The sequence below is a fragment of the Cebus imitator genome, unplaced genomic scaffold, assembly GCF_001604975.1.
Source record: "Cebus imitator isolate Cc_AM_T3 unplaced genomic scaffold, Cebus_imitator-1.0 Scaffold385, whole genome shotgun sequence".
NCBI lineage: Eukaryota > Metazoa > Chordata > Mammalia > Primates > Cebidae > Cebus > Cebus imitator.
In genome coordinates, this window is record NW_016107700.1 from 2292129 (window position 1) to 2294928 (window position 2800).

General features: G+C 41.9%; 1 protein-coding gene across 29 annotated transcripts in view; it reads right to left on the bottom strand.

Moving 5' to 3' along the window:
- Window positions 1-2800, bottom strand: part of MACF1 (microtubule actin crosslinking factor 1) — a 421177-nt gene that overhangs the window by 128071 nt on the left and 290306 nt on the right. For all 29 annotated transcript variants that reach the window (XM_017508009.2, XM_017508022.2, XM_037731187.1 and 26 more), the window contains one exon: window positions 495-1013. In XM_017508009.2, coding sequence (XP_017363498.1) covers window positions 495-1013 — 519 coding nt within the window. The remainder of the gene's footprint in view (window positions 1-494; window positions 1014-2800) is intronic.

Below are 2800 nucleotides of genomic sequence, written 5' to 3' on the forward strand. Positions count from 1 at the left end.
AAAAAAAAAAAAAAAAAAAAAAAAAAAAAAGTGTTGGCAAGAAGGCATAAGACAGGTAAAAGGAACTGACTGGATTCTAAACTTTAGAAGAAAGAGGGAGTTCTTTAGATAGGAAGGAAGATAAGATTTATCCTAGATGCTCTGTCCAGAAATAAAGACTGTGCAATTAGTTTAATATTCACCTATGTGCTACGTCTCTTGGGAGCCCAAGTCAGCTGGTCGGGATACAGGAAGGTAAACACTTCCACCTTCACCATCAGTGTGAAATATACTAGTGCTGGCTATTAGGTATTAGCTAGCTATCAGGTATTAGCCCAAAGGCCTATGTATGTTACATTTTTTGCATTGTTTGTGAAGACCCTCTGCCCGTGGTCCATGTATAAATCAGCTCTCCCACTGGCCTGGGGTTCTTATTCTGAGCCCCAGAAACCACCCACATCATGTGAAGGCTGCCATGATTGTTTCACCAAGGATGCCAAGAACTGCCCCCTTACCTTTGAGTGGAGAGCAGTGTATCTTTCTGTTGCATCCTGCAACTTGTCCCTTACTAAGTTTCCAACTTCTGATGGTTCTTTGCCTTCCTTAAAACTGTATTCCGTGTCCAAGACTTTCTGTCCTGAGATAGTCACAAATCTCAAGTCTCCTTTGTGGGAAATGACATCCTCTGAGAAGCTTCCTTGCCGTTTTAGCAGGGAGGGAAGGGCCTCAGGGCTGCTGCCTCCCTTATGCATGTTCTCCAGCTCTTTCTCAGATCGTTCCAACCAGCTTTCAAACTCCCTATGATCCTGCAGAAACTTCTGCAACTCATCCTGAAGTGTCTGCATCCGCTTCAGTTCTGCCTCTGATTGGGTCAGGGAAGTAGAGTATTGCTCCTTTAGCTCTCCCAGCTTCTCTTGCAGCATCTGTTGTTCCTCAGGTGTGAGATTGTGGCCATGCTGGTCCAGGAAGGCTTGAGCTGACTGGGTGGCCAGAATGAAATTTTGCTGCTGGGACAGCAATTCTTGATGACGGGCCTGGTAAAGAAAGAAAAAAAAAAAAAAATCCCTCAAACAAAGGACAATCAGTAGGGAATCCACAATAATTTGGAGTATACAAGACTGGACTTCATACTCCGTGTGAGGTCTGCTCTCAATAAGCCTTGATCTTTTCACCCACATTGCTGTCAAGTCATACACCTCTCTGATTTGTTGCATATGACATTTTTCCCTGTTAACTTCATTTTATTCGGTTTAGCCCCTTGTTTTAGGCATAGCCCTTTAATTTAGATGCTGATTCTTAAACTGTACTTATAATATTTAAGGATCCTTCTACCTATAAGCTAGAAGTAGGGAAAGGTCTCTAAAAGTAGGGAAAGGTTCAAGAGATCACTTTTCCAGCTGCTCAGAAATCACAATATCACCTACTCTCTAAACAGTATTCCATATGCTAATCCCCTCTGAACTGACATGTATAGGACTTTATGGTTTTCAAAGAGATTTTACACGTATTATCTCATTTGCTTTGTGGCACAACCTATAATGTAGGTAGACAATATCATACCATATTAAGAGAAAGTGAATATGAAAAAGACGTTATATGTCTTGATTAAGGTCACGCAGTTTGTTAAGGAATAGAATTGTGGCTCAAATCTGACTCTCTAGCCAGGTGCGGTGGCTCACGCCTGTAATCTCAGCACTTTGGGAGGCCAAGGTGGGTGGATGACCTGAGGTCGGGAGTTCGAGACCAGCCTGACCAACATGGAGAAACCCTGTCTCTAGTAAAAATATAAAATTAGCCGGGCATGGTGGCGCATGTCTGTAATCCCAGCTACTCAGGAGGCTGAGGCAGGAGAAGTAGGAGAATCGCTTGAACCTGAGAGGTGGAGGTTGCTGTGAGCTGAGATCGTGCCACTGCACTCCAGCCTGTGTAACAAGAGCAAAACTCCGTCTCAAAAACAAAACAAAACAAAACCTCACTTTCTTCACTAAACTGTACAAATGGACAACTAACAATCATCTACATTAGTGGAAGGGTGGCTGAATACATCATATACATGGCAATATAAAAACAAAGTTCTTAGCTGTGAAATATGTCACTCATGTGTCCATGAAGACTGTCCCTACTAGGAAAGGTTATGGAAAATTAATTAATTCATTAAATAGAGAGTAAACGGTATTTCTGGGTAACATAAGTAATTTGTACTTTTTATTTGTATGTACTTTGTCTATACATAGACCGTTTTTATTCCAATGGAATATGACTTCTTTGAGGAGAGTTTTAAGTTTTTGTTTTGAAACATAAGATGTTCTTCCTGAGTCTAGAAGACAGTGGGAGTTGTCAGTATTCCTGACTACCTATACTGTTTATGCAATTACCTAGAGAAGGACTACAGAATATTGTCTAGTTTTAGCCATTGCTATTTAGTATCAATAGCAACCTGATAGTCTCAGCTTCCCACATTATTTCAAGAAAACTGGAGTGACTAGAAGGCTGATACATGAGTATCACTGAAGCTAGGTGTTTGAGACCAGCCTGAGAAACATAGCAAGATCCTGTCTGTTAAAAAAAAAAATTAACTAGGTATGGTGGGTGTACACCTGTAGTCCTAGCTACTGGAGAGGATTACTGGAGCCCAGGACTTGGAAAGTTACAGTGAGCTACGATTGTCCCATTGCACTTCAGTCTGGGTGGCAAAGTGAGGCATCATCTCTTTAAAAATGAAGAAAAAGTTCAGGCTCGGTGGCTTATGCCTATAATCCCAGCACTTTGGGAGGCCAAGGTGGGCGGATCATGAGGTCAAGAGATCGAGAGCATCCTGGCC